We start from the raw sequence: 15,607 nt of genomic DNA on the forward strand, positions 1-15,607 counted from the left end.
TTTTCTATATATTTATCCGCATTCGTGTTTATGTTTGTGTTCATTTATGTTTTTTTTTTACCTCTTTCACAGTAACGGTGCGATTTGCTGCTTCCATTACTTCGTCATGTCATGTTATCCGGCGTCCGCCTCTCTGTGCCTGTGCCTGTGCGAATGGTGGGAATTTGAGCGGCATGACATGTCAGTTGGTTTTATTTATGTTTTTTTTTCTTGTTTTATTATTTACTCCTACCCTTTATTGTTTTTTCCTCTTTTTATTTTATTTTATTGCTTGCTTTTGAGGATAATTGATTTGAAATAATCGTTTTCCCCGCCCACCCCTCCCTTCTTTTTTTTTGTTTTTTCGTCTTTTTGAAACTGTGACTTGGCACTCATCGTCTTCAAGCTTCAACGCTTTCATTGTTACATGCGTTTTGATATTATAACTAAGTAAATAAAATTGCTTTTATATGTTGTGTTTTGATTAATTTGAATAATAGTCAAGCGGTGAGAGAAAAAAAATAATAACCCAAGGAGGGTGTAAACAACAACAAAAAAAGAGAGAGATATGGAGACACCGAATAGTGATAAAAATAAAAATAACAAAAATGAAAATGAAAATGTTGTTGTCAAACACACACACATATATATATATTTATATATATATATATATATACATCCATTCCAAGGTAACTATACGTGTTTTGTTTGAATGTAAATAAACACATGTGTGCATTTGTTCAAGTATGATAACATGAGCGTGAGGAGCAGATGCAACATTAATAATAATAATAATAATAATAACAGTGATAATAATTTTCATTGTTTAATATATATATATATATGTTTTGTGTGCTTGTGTGTTTGTTTTATTTCACCCCCTTATTAGTCACTTACTAATTTACTTCCTACAATGGAAAGGATAGTTGTCACCCACATGTAATATGTGTCCTTTTTTGTGTTTTTTCTTTCTTTTTTTTTTCTTTTACGTTTATGCCCTTCTGTTTGTGCTTTTTTTTTTACTTATTTTCATTTGTTTTGCTTTATTTTCTTCCCTTTTATTTCCTTTTCCCCCTCCTCTCTTACTACTGTTCTTATTTATTCTAATTGCAACAAAAGCAACAATAGTTATAATAACAAAATAATAATAATAGTGATTTTCTTTTTCTTTTTTGATTTGTGTGCATCGGAATGGATGGATGCAAATTCATGGAGGTGAGAGGAGGAATGGAAGGAAGTTTTCTTTTCTTTTTTGAAAAGAAAGAAAGAATTTCAATGGTGATTTGCACCGATTATTTCACAATATAAAAACATCACACCAACAGACAAGATATTATTGTTTGTTGTTTTTTCCTTTTATTTAATGTGCGGCAAATGTGTGTGGTGTGTTTGTGTGTGTGGAAAAAGAAAAAAAGTGGGGGGAGGGGGAAAATATTTTATTTATTTTTTTTTAAAAAAAAGAAAGACGAGGAAGCAGGGGGAAAAGAGGGGGGGGTGTACAAAGGAATAATATTTTTGCTTTAGTGGGGGAAAGTCATACGAATGCACAGACCGGAAGAAAAGAAAGTAAAATGAATTAGTCGAAGCAAAAAAAAAAGATAGGAAAGGAAAGGAAGATTAGGGTTTGGGAAAGATGAGACTGCGGCAAAATAAAGCCGAGTGGAGTTAAGACCCTTTCTTCTTTTTTTTCTTTTCTTTTTTTTTCTTTTTCCTTCTGTTTCTGTTTCCATTTCTGTTTTTCTTTTCTTTTATTTTTCATTTTTTGTCTTTTGTGCACCCGTCCGTCGCAGGTGGGGGGAAGCTACCTTTCCTCAACAGCCATTCAGGGGGGAGGGGGGGGGGATATTTATATTGCAACATATATATGTATATATATATATATATATATATATATGATTTTGTGTGAGACTGAGGTGAAGCCACTGATGGATTCCCTCTTTGCTCAACTTTTCTTTTCCTCATATTTAATATGCCCTTGTTTTGCTATTCTCATTGCTTTTTTCTTGTAACATCTTTTCTTTTATTCCATCGCAGCAGCTGGCACAGCTGCCGAAAAGAAAAAGGAAAAAAGAAGTTTAAGAAGTCCCAAACAACTGTGTATTTGGATATACACATCTACCGATTGTATACTCTCGGTAGCAATGATACCGAGGCATTATGTAGCAATGCATCGGTTGCACGATCACGGAGTCAACAAAGTAGCCATTAGTTCCAGTTCCACTGATGCGGCATTGAAGTCCTTATATACACCAGAGGAATTAAACCAACCCCTGCAACAAACCCCTCAAGCGCGCAGTGGACATTTATTGCTTTCCTGTCCACAACGCCGAAGTATTATACTACACGGTGGACTTAGCAATGGCCCTTTAGGGCTCATGAATGACACATGGGAGTTCTTAGTTGATTATCACCGGTGGGTGCGGTTGATATGCCGCGGTGAGCCACGTAAGGAGTTAAACTCATCGGAATACGCGACACTTCAAAGCGAACGCAACACGACGCACTCCTCCATATTTAGAGATGATTATTATGATGACAATGACAGCGACGATGCGGAAGCGTCAGTAGCGGGAGGATTAATGCCACCGAGGGCGTTCGGTCAATGTGGCGTCCTGTATGGTGAAGGGCGTTTTCTTTTTGTGCATGGTGGTGTCACAACATTAGGGCGTACAACTTCTGATGCTTTTCGACTTGATATTGAGAGGAGGTCGTGGGCGCGGATACCTCTTCTGCAGCCGATGCCCTCCATGTGGGGTTCTGCTGCGCAGGTTGTGCGGCTTCCAGTAAAAGCGCTCGTCGCCGCCGGACAGATCAGCACAACCGGTAATAGTTGTGAAGAAGAAGAACAAGAAGGCCGCGTTGTGGAGGTCGTCGTTCTCTTTGGTGGTATGCATCAGGCCAACGCCTTCAACGACACATACTTTTTGTACCTCACGCAACCGCCGCCATCAGAAGGTCGTACATCGTATAAGGAAGGTGAAGGACGTGTCGTGGTGAAGCTGCCACCAGTACCAAAGAAGATCTTTCCCGGGCGGCGTCGGGCTTGCTCTGTTGTTTGTAACAACTACTTCCTTTTTATCTTTGGTGGACGGGACGAGAATTACTTCTATAATGATATGTGGATCCTAAACACCTTAACGAGGCAGTGGGTGATGGTACGGGGTGAAGTCCCGCAGCTTTACATGCAGGAGTTTTTTCGCTTTCCCTGCAGAACCGCACCAGGGATACGCATTATGGGACTTGTAGAAGAGATACTTCGCTTCCGGCGCAAGGCGGTAGGCACAGACGGTAAAGATAATCCGCATAAGTCACGTCGTTACAACAGTTCCGCGTATTGGCGGACGGGCGCCACAATGGTCAATTATGGAACTGAGGTATTTGTGTTTGGAGGTTTCACCATGGATCAGTTCGGCTACATCATAACGCATCGGGACGTGCACGCGTATGATTATGTGCATCACGTGTGGCGGGAAGTAGAGGTGGAGGAGGGTCGCTCGCTTCCGCCATTTCCACCGGGTTATTTTCGATCTTCTTGTTTGGCTGGTGAGGAGCCACAACCCCAGTGGGAGTTGCTGCGGGGAATTCCCTCAATGTTTTCAGAGGGCCGCACGATGGCGGCGATGTGTCGTGATCCCATACGACCCTCCTTACGCTTCTTTATGTTTGGTGGTCGTATGGAAGATGATCCCTGTGGTGACCTTTTCGACGTACGTATTCGTGTAGAATTCCAAGGGCCACCACCTGCTAAGGATCAAATGTTGGAACGTCAACGGCAGTTGGCTCGTTTATACTTCACCACACCGCAAGCGCGAGCGCCATGGGAAATGTCACCGTGGGGTAGGCGAAGCCTTTTGCTTCAATTGCTTGATTGGACGCGAGCAGTAGTAACGGAAGGAGAGGCGCTTAATGCAATTCAAAATATGAGGCCTCGGACATCTCGGGAGGTGCCACCATTACATAAGGAATGTGCGGCTCATGCAACTGAAGTGGAATCGACGTTACGCAATAAATTGAGTATTTTGCCGAAAGTAGTGAATGAACAGGTGTTGTTGCCTCAACCATTTGTGTTGCCCGAGGAACTGAGGGGTTAATCGGAGTGACGTACTGGAAATTAGATCCTCCTACATACACATACAGAAGCACGTCTGGCGTTTTATTTTTATTTTTTTTTATTAAAAAAAAAATTGTTCACCGTATTTTTGCCGCTGAGGTGCCGTCACTCGGAGTGGATATGTTGATACATGAGGAAGGAGTGCTCGAAACGTCTTTTTTTCTTTTTTCTTAAGCGCTGACTATTATGGCTGCTTAATAATTGTGTTCCACTCCCTTACTTATTCCGAGAAAAAGAAAAAAAGGAAGACAGGGGGAAAAGAGCCTCCAGCACTGTGTCGTCCACACGCTCCTGCAAAAGAAGAAATAATAAAAAATACGGATACGTGCAAGTTGTTGTATGTGGAGGAGGATGAGGAGGAAGTGAATACGTCTGGGTTGCTTTTTTTTTTTCAAAAAAAAAAATATTATTATTATTATTACTTTATTCTCGTTTTCTGTGTCGTCTACTACTCAACATGATCCTTTATATATATATATATTCATACCAACCCATATCCTTCCCTCATTTCCTTTTCTTCCTTTTTAGGAACAAGTGGTGGGCCTCATTAGCGGAAGTTTGAACGGCGCGGAAATCGACTAAAGGCGCCGAATGGAGGAATGAACCGGAAAGTAAAAGTAAAAACAAAACAAAACAAAATAAGGCAGAAGGAAATAGAAGAGTATTTATTTTATTTTTATGTTTATATATTTTTGTAGTAGAGTGAAGTATTGTGTGTTGTGAAGCGTAACGAGTTCGAAGGCTACCGCGTGATGCAGTGAAATGAAATGCACGTTTGGAAGCTTTTGCGGGAAAAATAAGGTTGGAGGAGGAGGAAAGAAAGAGATTAGAAAAGAAGGAAAGGGTAGGGGGGGGAAGGGAACAGTATTTTTGTTGTTTCATTTGTTAAATTTGATTACTTCCCTTTCAACTGCTGCTCTTTTTCTTCTTCCGTCTTTGTGCATTTCCTCTGTAAATCTATTTTAGCTCCCATTTTCTTTTTATTCTTTTTATTTTGGGGGAAGAAAAGGGAGGTGTTTACTTTGCTTGTCTGTCCAGAGGAAGATGTACCCTGGAAATATTCATATATACTAATATATACATATATATGCATGTATGATTTGGTACGAGTGTATCATATCTTTATGCGCGTTTAGTTATTTGATTTTTAGGGAGCATAATTTCGTTTTCTGACGCGGGAATTTGTGGATAAATATGCTTTTGTTTTATTTCATTTCATTTCATTTTATCTTATTTTATTTTATTTTGCTCTGTTCTGTAAGAGAGCGGGAGGAGGGGGAAAAAAAAAGGGTGGGGGCATGGAATTATTTTTCAATTGTTTTGTTCAGCTTCCCGTTAAAATATTGGCCTCAATGTGGGCGCCATCGACGAGTGGAAATGACAAGTTAAGAAAAAGCAGGTAGAGAATGAGTGTTACAAACGGTAGTTTATGTTGTTTATGAGCATAAACCCAAAACGTATACGTCAAAAGAAAAGTAGAAAAAGATCGGATGGCATCTCTAACGTGTGGAGGAAATGGAATGAAATGAAGTGGTTTCTTCCCTTCATCACTTTTGTTGTTGTTGTTGTTGTTTTTGCAACGAGTGGCGGCTTCCGTTTGTCCGCGTTTTTTGATAGTTTGTATGCTCCAAAGTAAACAAAGTAAATAAATGTGGTTTGTATTTGTTTCTACTTTCCTTTCCTTTTCCATGCAAACACATTGCACCGTACTACATTGATCTGTTGATTGTACACCTCCCTTCCGCGTGTTATTGTTATAATTGTGATTTTGCGATGTGGAAAAGAAAAAAAAATTAAGAGGAAGATGAAGAGGAAATATACGAACAACCCTTATTGATATTTTACTCAATGAAATGCATGTTATCGCCTGTGTTCCCCCCTCTTTTTTTTTTTAATGTTTCCCATTCTCTTCTGTTGTTGGTTGTGTTCCTGTATTGTTATTTTTTAGTATCCATTTCCATTTCAATATCTGCCCCACTGTATTGCCGCATTTCTTGTGAGTCTTCCCATATTTTTCTACTTTTCAGCATTTTATGGGAGGCGAGTTGTGTTGATGTTATTTTTATTTTTTGAAAAGGGATTCCTTTCTTACGCTTAGATTGTCAGGTGAAGAACCGAGTTATTGAACTGTTTTTTTGTGTGTGTGTGTGCGTGCATGTGTGTTTGCGAAAAGAGGAGAAAAGAAAGCTACAACAAAAAAAAAAAGGAAGGTGCGTTACACTGCAGGTGGTGTTAGAAATAAGCTGATGAGGGTTTTAAAAAAACCGGCGGGATTGTGAATGAAAAGTGAAAAGTATTTTTGTCTACATTTTTTTCTCGCGCCGATGTTGTGTCCCCAAATAACTCCTGGTGGTATTTTACACATGCCTAAAACACATTCGTATACGTATAAGTTTACGTATTTGTATATTTGTGAATGTCCATATGTCTGTTTCGTTTTTACTCGGATGGCAATTATTTATTCTTTCCTTCCAACAATTTCTACTTACCGAATATATATATATATATATATTTCACGTATTATTGTGTATTTACATTTGGCATAAGGAAGAATCCACAAAGAAAAAAAAAAGGAGAGAAAGAGAAAGAAAGAGAGAGAGAAAGAGAAAAGAAAAAAAAAGAAGCAAAGGAGGTATGACGCAATCGCAATCGCAAGGACATCCACGGGTTGGGCCTGCGCCCCTCTGTATCGATTACCCCACGCAACAGCCCCTTTGCCCAGAGTTTACGTATACCACTGATATCATCGCGTTAATGGCGCCACCTCGCATAGCCGCTAAGTTTTCACCATGTTTTCGCAAATACAGTTGGGACCCGTATGCGGTGCTGCTCACAGATCACGATTTAGAACGTGTAAAGAAATCATACAGGCGTGCAACGGCACCTCCCGCCATCGCCTCGTCACCAACGCGGCAACCCCCTCAGCAAAATCCTGCTGATATGGATATCAATGATAGTCACCATAATCACAATATTGATCATTCGCCATCACGGCTGCCACAGCTTTGCCAACAACAACAACAACAACAGGAACAGCAACAACAGGAACAGCAGGAGCAGGAGCAAAGCCTACAACAGCAACATCAACAACTGAAACTACAGCAACAGCAACAGCAGGAGCAACAGCAACTAAAGCAGCAAAGCCTCCAACAACAACAACAACAACAACACCAACAGCAGCAGCAGCGACTGAAACGACAATCATTACAACAACATCAACATTATCATCAACATCATCATCGTCGATATCACCCGTATGCTCAACTGCATCACGGCGGTGGCCATCAGAGCCGCGGGGTGCATCATCCGTCATGGCATAACCGACAGCCGGTGACTTGGAGGGCAATGGGACCCAATCAAGATTCTGAATTCAAATCTGCAGGAGGGCGTTCAGCTGCTCGAGGTTCCAGCGCCCGCTTCAGTCGCTAAGCGGTGCACGAGGTTTCAAAACAATACAAATAAATATATATATATATATATATATATATTTGTATATATACATATATATCTACATTTATAAATAAATATATAAATAAATATATAAATATTTATTTATACAAACAAAAAAACAAACAAGTAAATAAATAACTGACAACAGCGAGAAGAAAAGAAGAAACAGGAAAAAAAAAGTGATGAAATGAAATGAAATAAAATAAATAAATAAATAAAAGGCGGTAGTGTTACGTGAAGAGGGAGCGTAAACGGGAGGGGAAGGAAGAGAAGAGCAAAAGGAAAAAAAAATGAGACGATGATGATTTTTTAAAATATTGGATGAAATAAGGGTTTCGTATATGCGCGTAACAAAGTAAATGAGTAAATCAAATTGCATTCATAAATATTTATACTTTCTATGATATTTATACTCATGTAATTTATACATTCATTTAATGTAATTGATTTTTTTTTTAAAAAGAAAGAAAAGAAAAAAATCGGATAAATTTTTGTCAAATCAGGGAAAAGAGGAAAAAGAAAGAAAAAATAGTAATTTTTGAAGTCTGGTAAATAAATAAATAAATAAATAAGTGTATAAGTTCAGAAATAATTTAAGTAACAAAGCAAGAACAAAGAAAAGAAGTGCAGAGGTAGGGGAGAAGGGAGGAAAAGTAAAACAAAAACACACACACACACAAAAAAAAAAAAGAAAGAAACAAAACAACACGTAATTAAAGGATTGGAGGAGGAGGAAGAAAAAAAAAAAGGGAAACAACCCTTGCAGCTGGTTCTGCATCTGGAAGCAAAAAAGAAAAAAAGAAAAAAAGAAAAAAGATAAGCTCGAAAGAGAGAAAGAAAATAGTTGCAGTGTTTCTATTAAGTAATTCTTTTTTGCTTTTGTTTGTATTTTTGTTTTGCCCAGCATAACCTGATCATTTGGCATTTTACTGGAGCTGACAGAAGAGGAAAAAAAAAAAAAGAAGAACACACAAAGGTGTGCTTTGCTTTTTGATTTTTTTAAAAAAAATTAATAATTGCCATGACCATCATAATTACTACTAATATTATCTTTATTGTTATTTTCATCATCACTACTATTATTATTATTGTTGTTGTTATAACTATTACAGTTGTAGTTGTTATTACTATTGTTATTGTTTCATTTGCTTTGAACAGTGCATGTGTGTATACGAATCCCTTCATTTATTCATCCATTTCATTTTATTAACAAGTTTTTAAAAAAAAAACGAACCGCAACAAAAAGAAAACGAAAAAAAACAGAAGAACAACTGGTCCGTTGAGAACTTCTCGAGCCTTTGTCTTTTTTTTTTTTAGTTTGCTTTTCTTCTCTTTCCCCCCCCCCCGCATTATCTTCATATTTGTACACGTGAACAATTTTTTAAAAAAAAAAGAAAAAAAAACATTTATTTGCTATTTCTTTCCTCCCGCTTTTTCCCACCAATTTTCTATTCGCTTGCCCTTACCCTTATTATTATTATTATTATTATTATTATTATTATTCACCATTCCTATCTTTGTCTCTTCTCTTTTTTTTTCTTCTCTTTTCTTTTCGTTTCCTTTCTTTTTTTCACTTTTAATTTACCTTTTCACCCCCAAAAAAAAAACAACAAAAAAAATCATCTTCGCATATATCCCTTCACATATTTTAACTTCACCGCAGTGTTTGTTTTTTGCTTTTGTTTTTAATGAAAGGAAAAAAAATATGCCACCTTCATAATAAATTTGCCGTTTTAGTGTTGGAGGTTGTGTTGCATGAGGGAGAAAAAAAGGGGGGGTATTTTTTTTTTTTACACAAAAAAGAAAAGAAAAATAAGCCTGCGAGTTGATAACGAAGCGGAAATAAGAATCTTTTTTTTTTTCAAAAAGAAGAAAAGGGGAAAAAAAGTAAAAAAAAAGTGAGGAAATATATATATAATATATAAAAGTAAGGAATGTGAGATGGAAATGATGTATAAATGATAGTTTTTATATTTGAAATGTATGATCATGTGTGCTTTAATTTTTTCTTCTGTTTCTTTTCTTTTTTTTAAAGTTATGTTTTATTTTATTGTGTGTTGAATCTACGATTCTTTGCTCATTTTTGCTTTTCTTGTTGTTGTTGTTGTTGTCGTTGTTGTTTCTTTCTTTTCCTCTATTGTCAGTTTTTGTTTGTTTGTTTTTGTTTTTGGAGGTGTTTTATTGTCATTGTCCCTCTTTTTGTTGTTGTGTTGTTTGCTTGTGTGTGTGTTCTTTGTTTGTTTGTTTGTTTGTTTTTTCCCTTCTTTTTTTTTTTTAATATCTTTTTATGCATTCGCGCTTTGTGTTTGCGCCATCAGAAGTGAGTATGGGAACTCCGTCTCATATGGCGGCTGTTTTCATTTCTCCTTTCATTTCTTTATTCCCTTTTCAAAACGAAACAAAACAAAAAAAAACATACACAAGTTCAAAAAAAAAAAACCTCCCCAAACAAAACAAAAAAAAATGGAAAGAAAAAACGCCCAGACAACTCGCAGAAATCGTCGCGTTCCCGCGTTGGTTGATTGAATCTTTTTGTTTTTGTTTTTGTTTTTCCTCCTTGATTTATTTTATTTTATTTTATTTTGGTGTTTGTTTGTTTGTTTGCTTGCTTTCATTTTGTTATCACATCACGATAACCGAAAAAAGAAAACAAAAAAAAAAAGCAACTGCCGGGCCTTTTTGATGACAAGTTGAACTTTTCATTTTTGTTGCGGCACCGTCATCTTTTCACATCCGCGCTGTGTTGTTTGATTGCTTGATTGATTGATTGTTTATTTGATTGTGATTTCTTTTTTTTTTCTTTTTTTCTCCTCATTTTCTGTTTTTTTTTTGTTTTTTTTTGTTGTTGTTGGGTTTCAGGTGCCTGACGCCATTCGTGTGCTTCTGTTCAGTTGGTACTATTTGCTGCTTTGTTATTGTTATTATTATTATTGTTATTATTATACCACTTTCTTTTTTTTTGTTGTTGTTGTTTTTCCTGTCTATCTTTTCCATTATATAATTCTTAATACTCTGTCGTCACTAATTTTTTTACTTCCTCTTTTCTTTTCTTTTTTTCTTCTTCTTTATATAATAAAATGAATAAAAAAAAGATTAAAAAAATTTTTTTCCTTTTCACCTTTCTTTTGTTACCTTATGGATCTCCGTGTCGTTTGGCCAAGGGCAAAAGGTGGGACTGCCAGTTTGAAATTCATTAAATTAACGAAAGAAAAAGTTTTTTTTTAAAAAAAAAGAAAAATGGCGTAACAAAAAAGGAAAATAAAGGAAAAGGGGGGGAAAAAGAGAAGAAGTGAAAAAAAAGGGGGAGTGAGTTGAGGGAAAATTTGGGCAAATGAAACGATGAATTAATGAGTGAAGAAGGAGGATGAACAAAAAAAAAAAGAAGAAAAGGAAATGATGGAAATGTGACATTATCTATCAAGTCGCCTCCAAGTTGTGTCGTTTCTTTCTTTTTTTTTTTCTTTTTTCTTTTCCCCCCTTCCCTCCCCCTTTAAAAAAAAAAAAATTCGCCTCTCAATTCCCGTCACATTTGCTCTGCGTCTTTCGTTGTCGTTATAATTGTTTTCAGTGATATGTTGCAACCTCCAATTTCATCTTAACTCCTTCTCTCCTTTCCATTTTTGATTAATTTTCTTTTTTCCTTTTTCTTTTTCTTTTATATTTATTCACTCCTATTTGTTTGGACGTATCGTCTTCTCTAAAATCCGGCACCAAAAACCGAAGGAAAAAAAGAAGTGATAAAACGTACAAGGAAGGAGAGAGGACGAAGGGGAAAAAAAAAAGAAAAGAAGGAAAATACATAGCTGGAACGCGCCTCCAAAAGACCGGGGCAAAAAAAAAAAAGAAGCGAAAGACGAGGCGAAGCGAAGAAATTAAAGAAAATAGGGACAGCGCGGTCGTAGCATTACGAGATTTATACGAGCGAGAAAATACAATCAGTCAATAACCTCAACGTGGACAAAAGGGGGGAGCAAAGAAAACAACAACAACAACAGCAACGAAGGAATAGAAGATTAAAACCAAATTCAGGCGGCACAAGTTTGAATCAAAGGAAGAATTGGTGGAAGAGTTCGCCGTAGTGAAGGGAAACTAAGGGGTTAGGGGGAAAAGAAAACTATATAAAATAGCGAAAAGCCACCGCGCCAAGGAAAGAGGAAAAGGATTTTAAAAAAATAAAAAGCGGTCAATTCTGGTAACGACAGGAGGAACCAGCTCGATTCAGCGTTTGTTTTCACGGAGTCCACGAATAATGCGCCCCACCGGAGTACGCTGTCTTGCTTCACCCCTCAGCTTAATGAGAGTTACCGGAACCCCCAACACCGGCCCCCGTGTGTTGTCGCCTGATGGTACGAAATTTTCATGGGATCCCTACAGCGGTGCATCCGTTGATGGAAGTGAAGTTTTCACCCAGTCACCTCATCTCGCCGCGCAGTTCCCCGGTCACGCGTCTCCTATTCAACTCCCTCCGCCCAATGTGGCGTCGGATGGTGTCTCTTTTGCATCGACACTTAATTGGCAATCTCAAGGGGATGGCGGAGCAGCATATGATTCCTCAGTTGTTGGGTACTGGGAAGAAACCGGTCCCAACCGTGGCGCACTGCGACTTGGTTCCGATGAACAACAACAACAGCAACAGCAACAACATCAGTTATATCGGACAGGCCCACTCGCGCAAACGTTCTTCCAGACGACCGGCAGCGGTGCACCTCCCTTCGACAACGCCGTTGTTACGCATGGTGATGCTAACTTTAATTCAGGTTTTGGTGTGGTGGCATCGCCGCATCGCCCATCATCGCGAGCGGGACGTTACGGCACTTCACGTGGTGTTTCTTTATCCGCCTCTCGAGGAAGATCTTTTGAATCCACTCCATTATGGGGCCACGGGCAATCCGGAGCCGCAGAGAGAAAGCTTCCATTTAGACGTATGATCCCTCCGCCCGTCCCTTATGAACTTGCATTGCGTCAACTCTCCCGTTCGGGTCTTGCCGATCCCGAAAGGGTTCTCGAAGGAATTCTTCGTCACTGGCACAGGTCTACACAAGTTGCAGTCGGTGTACTTCGTAGCGAAGCTGCTTCTTCAGTTGAGGAAAGTTGCCCGTCCCCTCCTTCAGGAAATGACCGCGAAGCAATAGTCGAATGGGTGACACGTTGCGAGGGATGGTGGCAACAGAATTTTGGAACCCAACCCCGCAGCGGTGCTGACCGGCAAAATGCGGCTCATACGTTTAATGGAAATCGGGGACACAGATCCAATGATGGAAGGCGTCCTCATACATCAGGGGCTGCAAGTAGGAATAATCATGCATTCGCCGGCATGAACGGAAGAAGGGGGTGAGAACAGAAGATTAAAAATGAAAAAGAAAAAGAAAAAAAAGGGGGGAGAATCAACAAGGTGGACATGTTGATTTCCCCCCCCCTTTTTTTTTCTTTTTCTTTTTTTGTTCTTCTTTTTCGACATGTGTCTGTTGTGCCCCTTCCTTCTATTCTCTCTTCACTCCACGCCTCCCCTCTCCACACACACATATATATATATAATATAATATATGATATATATATATATATATACATTTCTCCGCACCGGCTTTTTGTCGTGTGTTTATTTTTCATTTTTCTCTTTTTATTTAATTTCCTTTGTGAAGTTTCAACCAAAACAACACCAAACCATTTAAAAAGAAAAAAGATTTTTCTACCTTTTTTTGTTTTAACCTTGCGCGTGTGTCTTTTCCATTTTGGTTCTACCTGTACCTGTTGGTTCGTTTTTTTTTTTCTTTCCACCTTTTAGACACTTTGGCGGATAATGATCTTCAGTGCTAAAATTGAAAATAACAGGAGTTGATCGAAAGTCTGATTTTTGTTTTCATTTTTTAAAAAATATATTTTTGATATATTTCCCCTCCTTTTTTTAAAAAAGAAAAAGATGTCAGATAAGTGGGATAGAGGAACGACGGAGATAAATATAAATAAATATATATAAATATATTAATACATGTGTTTCAACATATATATATATATATATTTACATGTACTTGTTTGTTTATATGTATTTATGCGCATAACAATAGCAGCGGAAGTGCGCTCGAGTGTGTAACTAGATGTTGTGATGGGAAAGAGAAAGGGGAAGAAGGGTGGGGGAAAAAAAGAAAGAAAGAAAAAACAGCGATCAATAAAGTTAATAATAATTCCGCTAAGGGTTTACTCACAGGTGGCGTGTGTACGCAACCTGGGTGATGCAAGTGAAGAGGAGAAATTAATAAAATAAATTAATAAATTTATAAATATATAAATATATAAACATGTATGTATATATGTATGTATGTTTTCGACTGGGTTAGAGTAGATAAAGTGGATAAAACGGGAAAAGGTGAAAAAAAAAAATACTGGATGACGAAGTGAAGAAGTGGAAGACTTGTTTTGTTTTTTTTTGTTTGTTTGTTTTATATCAACCATAATTTTGTTTCTTTTTTCATTTTCAATCTGTTAGGTCAAATTAGGATGTTTTGTTTCTTCATTAGTGAAATATGTTTACTTATTTCATTTTCGTTTGTATGATCGCCTGTTTGTTTTCCATTTTGTTTTTGTTTTGGAAAAAAAAACTTTTGGTGGCGAGTTATATATTTCATATATTTTTATACTCTTTTACTACACTTCGTTTTTTTTTTCTTTGGGTGGAGGCCGCGTTTGTGTTTCACAGCAGCAAAAAAAAAAAAAAAGAATTCAATACCAAGAGCGATATAAAGTATATATATTATATACATATATATATATTATATTTTATATTTTATATGTGTATATATGTGTGTGTGTGTGGATATGTGTGTGGATGCGTTGGGGGTTTTCCTTTTTTTGGGAGTGGTGTGTTTGTGTGTGTGTGTGGGAGAGAGAGAGAGAAAAAAAAAAATAAATAAATGGAAAATTAGGAAAAAGTGCAGGAGATTCTGTCGACTCTTTTCTAAGAAAAAAAAAATATATTCACAAGAAAGAAAAGAGAAAAAGTAAAAGATGAGGGAACAGTCCCTCTTTTTGTTTGTTTATTTTTCTTACTTTCTCTTTTTTTTTTTCATGATCTTCCTTCCCTTTTGGTTACAATCATCTTCCGTTTTTACCTCTTTTTTTAAAAAAAATTTTCCTTCTCTACTTTTTTTGGCGTCCCGCACGTCTGTCTGAGATTTCCCATTAATTGTCCATTTAATCAATTTTTTTTAATAAAAAAAAGCGTTTTTTTTTCACTTTTTAGTAATAATAATTATTATTATTTTGTCTTTTTTTTCTTTTTCTTTTTCCTGGCTTCTTCCCATCCTTTTATTATTACTACTATTATTATTGTTATTGTTATTACCATTATTATTATTATTGTTATATTATTACCATTATTAGCATTTTTATGGTTATTATTATTATTATTATTATGTTCATTACAACACTCTTCCCCCCCCCCATATCCTCTCTCTTTTTTTTTTCCCCTCCCTCCCTCTTTCTTCTCCTCCTCCTTCCCTTTCTTTTTTTTTTCATCTCGACTTATTTTGTTACGAGATTTTTTGTTTTTGTTTTGTTTTTAATCCTTTTGGTTTTCACTCCCCAAATTAGGGCGGTTACGTAAAAAAAAAAACAAAATTTTTTTTTTCTTTTTATTTCCCCCTTTTTTGTTTTTTTTTTGGGTTTCTCTTTTCTTTTGTTTCTTTGTTGTTGTTTTTTTGTATTTTTCTTCTTATGAGGAGCGAAAAGGGCAGGGGAGAGGATTAAGGGGGAAAATAGGAAGAAGAAAAAATAAAAATAAAGAAACGAAACAAAAGGAAAGAAAATTAATAAATGGATAGATGAAAATAATCAACAACGATTTTTTTTTTTCCCCCTCCCCTTCCTAACAAAAAAAGAAAAAGGGGGTGCGGATTATTGTAATGACGACAGCGATAATAATCGCAATAAAAAGAATAAAATGTATAAATATATATATATATATATGTCTAAGCGCTCACGTTCGCAGTGTATCCCGTGATAATTTTACCTAAAAGAAGGTACGTTAAATAGGAGGAAAAGAAACAAACGAACATACACACACGCAAAAAACAA

The 15,607-nt window shown here is 36.8% G+C and overlaps 3 protein-coding genes across 3 annotated transcripts, besides 68 other annotated features; all 3 read left to right on the top strand.

Annotated features, from left to right (window-relative positions):
* Nucleotides 1–15,607: part of a sequence feature (sequence corresponds to BAC RPCI93-1P6) that runs on past both edges of the window.
* Nucleotides 190–279: a sequence feature (T-rich).
* Nucleotides 567–601: a sequence feature (A-rich).
* Nucleotides 623–658: a microsatellite.
* Nucleotides 760–796: a microsatellite.
* Nucleotides 943–1,050: a sequence feature (T-rich).
* Nucleotides 1,084–1,137: a microsatellite.
* Nucleotides 1,408–1,439: a sequence feature (AT_rich).
* Nucleotides 1,535–1,596: a sequence feature (A-rich).
* Nucleotides 1,654–1,750: a sequence feature (T-rich).
* Nucleotides 1,838–1,873: a microsatellite.
* Nucleotides 2,355–4,070, top strand: Tb927.5.1980 (hypothetical protein, conserved; the record flags this gene model as incomplete). The annotated part of the gene is made up of 1 exon (XM_839779.1): nt 2,355–4,070. One exon carries the CDS (start codon nt 2,355–2,357, stop codon nt 4,068–4,070), a length of 1,716 nt encoding a protein of 571 aa, XP_844872.1.
* Nucleotides 4,131–4,165: a sequence feature (AT_rich).
* Nucleotides 4,472–4,511: a sequence feature (AT_rich).
* Nucleotides 4,711–4,749: a sequence feature (A-rich).
* Nucleotides 4,753–4,784: a sequence feature (AT_rich).
* Nucleotides 4,895–4,952: a sequence feature (GA-rich).
* Nucleotides 5,289–5,337: a microsatellite.
* Nucleotides 5,644–5,667: a microsatellite.
* Nucleotides 6,227–6,253: a microsatellite.
* Nucleotides 6,515–7,519, top strand: Tb927.5.1990 (hypothetical protein, conserved; the record flags this gene model as incomplete). The annotated part of the gene is made up of 1 exon (XM_839780.1): nt 6,515–7,519. The coding sequence occupies one exon, from the start codon at nt 6,515–6,517 to the stop codon at nt 7,517–7,519; it is 1,005 nt and encodes a 334-aa protein (XP_844873.1).
* Nucleotides 6,583–6,602: a microsatellite.
* Nucleotides 6,649–6,708: a sequence feature (GA-rich).
* Nucleotides 7,100–7,277: a microsatellite.
* Nucleotides 7,291–7,343: a microsatellite.
* Nucleotides 7,549–7,647: a microsatellite.
* Nucleotides 7,723–7,747: a microsatellite.
* Nucleotides 8,090–8,112: a microsatellite.
* Nucleotides 8,140–8,297: a sequence feature (A-rich).
* Nucleotides 8,323–8,380: a sequence feature (GA-rich).
* Nucleotides 8,534–8,558: a sequence feature (AT_rich).
* Nucleotides 8,574–8,681: a microsatellite.
* Nucleotides 8,916–8,952: a sequence feature (AT_rich).
* Nucleotides 9,009–9,043: a microsatellite.
* Nucleotides 9,063–9,118: a microsatellite.
* Nucleotides 9,445–9,467: a sequence feature (AT_rich).
* Nucleotides 9,535–9,632: a sequence feature (T-rich).
* Nucleotides 9,633–9,661: a microsatellite.
* Nucleotides 9,662–9,748: a sequence feature (T-rich).
* Nucleotides 9,751–9,795: a microsatellite.
* Nucleotides 9,930–9,956: a microsatellite.
* Nucleotides 10,070–10,092: a microsatellite.
* Nucleotides 10,102–10,124: a microsatellite.
* Nucleotides 10,127–10,151: a microsatellite.
* Nucleotides 10,284–10,322: a microsatellite.
* Nucleotides 10,326–10,381: a sequence feature (T-rich).
* Nucleotides 10,450–10,483: a microsatellite.
* Nucleotides 10,489–10,607: a sequence feature (T-rich).
* Nucleotides 10,608–10,649: a sequence feature (AT_rich).
* Nucleotides 10,764–10,842: a sequence feature (A-rich).
* Nucleotides 10,765–10,933: a sequence feature (GA-rich).
* Nucleotides 10,982–11,012: a microsatellite.
* On the top strand, nt 11,790–12,875 carry Tb927.5.2000 (hypothetical protein; the record flags this gene model as incomplete). Its single annotated transcript, XM_839781.1, has 1 exon — nt 11,790–12,875. The coding sequence occupies one exon, from the start codon at nt 11,790–11,792 to the stop codon at nt 12,873–12,875; it is 1,086 nt and encodes a 361-aa protein (XP_844874.1).
* Nucleotides 12,157–12,184: a microsatellite.
* Nucleotides 12,958–12,992: a microsatellite.
* Nucleotides 13,062–13,108: a microsatellite.
* Nucleotides 13,400–13,430: a sequence feature (AT_rich).
* Nucleotides 13,491–13,565: a microsatellite.
* Nucleotides 13,645–13,694: a sequence feature (GA-rich).
* Nucleotides 13,785–13,832: a microsatellite.
* Nucleotides 13,834–13,857: a microsatellite.
* Nucleotides 14,278–14,334: a microsatellite.
* Nucleotides 14,335–14,413: a microsatellite.
* Nucleotides 14,556–14,598: a sequence feature (T-rich).
* Nucleotides 14,724–14,752: a sequence feature (AT_rich).
* Nucleotides 14,777–14,955: a microsatellite.
* Nucleotides 14,963–15,109: a sequence feature (CT-rich).
* Nucleotides 15,152–15,247: a sequence feature (T-rich).
* Nucleotides 15,251–15,364: a sequence feature (A-rich).
* Nucleotides 15,474–15,499: a microsatellite.
* Nucleotides 15,571–15,607: part of a microsatellite that runs on past the window's edge.

This window comes from Trypanosoma brucei, chromosome 5 (assembly GCF_000002445.2).
Source record: "Trypanosoma brucei brucei TREU927 chromosome 5, complete sequence".
NCBI classification, from domain to species: Eukaryota; Euglenozoa; class Kinetoplastea; order Trypanosomatida; family Trypanosomatidae; genus Trypanosoma; species Trypanosoma brucei.